At 51.1% G+C, this 1011-nt stretch overlaps 1 protein-coding gene across 1 annotated transcript in view; it reads right to left on the bottom strand.

The window, feature by feature from the left end:
* PHACADRAFT_131660 (uncharacterized protein) overlaps window positions 1-1011 on the bottom strand; it is a 3636-nt gene that overhangs the window by 1623 nt on the left and 1002 nt on the right. Inside the window, exons 4-6 of the mRNA XM_007401804.1 lie at window positions 884-954; window positions 743-853; window positions 424-691 (exon numbers count right to left, since the gene is read on the bottom strand). Of these exons, the coding sequence (XP_007401866.1) occupies window positions 424-691; window positions 743-853; window positions 884-954 (450 nt within the window). The remainder of the gene's footprint in view (window positions 1-423; window positions 692-742; window positions 854-883; window positions 955-1011) is intronic.

Raw genomic sequence — 1011 nt, 5'->3', positions numbered from 1 at the left:
AGCCCATCCACTCAGAAACAATGATGTCGACCTGCTGCACATTATCTGGAAGCTGGATGTTCTCGACCTTGCCGCGGATGACGCTGTACGGCGTAACTAAGCACGAAACATTGGATCGTAATAAAGTGCACTAACGTAATGACATGGCCCAAGCCGTTAGCTTTCACAATTTGCTCTGCCCTCTCGGCAATGTCACTTGCATCGACAGCGAAAACACGCTTCGCACCTGCGCGTGCGGCGAGGAGTGACAGAATACCAGTCCCACAGCCGATGTCAAGGACAACCGCGTCGCGGAAGAGATCTGGCGTCCTAAGGATGAAGGAAGCGTAGGTTGCTGTCCGGACCTTATCCTTGATCATGACGGCGTGGATATCTACACAGAGATTGATTCATATGTTCTATGAGGAACAGGCCTGGACTTACCGTTCTCGTCATAACTCTGGAAGTAATGCGAGTCATCATCACGAGCTGGCTGAGCTTCTGTCGATGGCGACGCAGTTGACTCCTGAAGAGCTTCTGCGAGGCCCGCCAGGTTTAAGCGGTCACCGACAAACGAGCGATAGTCGGCCAAGTCTTGTTGGGATTTGTGTAGAGCATTTTCGAGCGCGCGAATCTTACGCATTGCCTGCGAGAGGTCAGAAGGTGCTTGCTGGTCATTTACGATCTCCTCATCATCCGACCAGTCGTCCAGCTGCAATTCTGTTTGTATATCAGTACTCCGCATGTTTACAGCTATGAAAACGCCGGGCTCACGCAATAGAGGGTCATCTTCGATCACTGGTATTAGATATTTGTCTTCACGCAGGAAGTCCTCCTTGCCTGTTAATACCTTGACATTCGCGGGGGATGGGGTCTAAACTGAATTATCAGCCGCAAAGTGGACCCGGATGCGGTTATTACTTGCCTCCTTGCGAATCCAGTTTATCAAGCGTATCCGCTGATGTGTATCCAGGGCTACAAAACGAGCATAAGCAAGAGGATAAGCACGGCACAACTCAGGCACGCACCCAG

This window comes from Phanerochaete carnosa, assembly GCF_000300595.1.
Source record: "Phanerochaete carnosa HHB-10118-sp unplaced genomic scaffold PHACAscaffold_13, whole genome shotgun sequence".
Lineage (NCBI taxonomy): Eukaryota > Fungi > Basidiomycota > Agaricomycetes > Polyporales > Phanerochaetaceae > Phanerochaete > Phanerochaete carnosa.
Note: the sequence above shows the minus strand (reverse complement) of the source record. Positions and strands in the feature narration are given on the sequence as shown.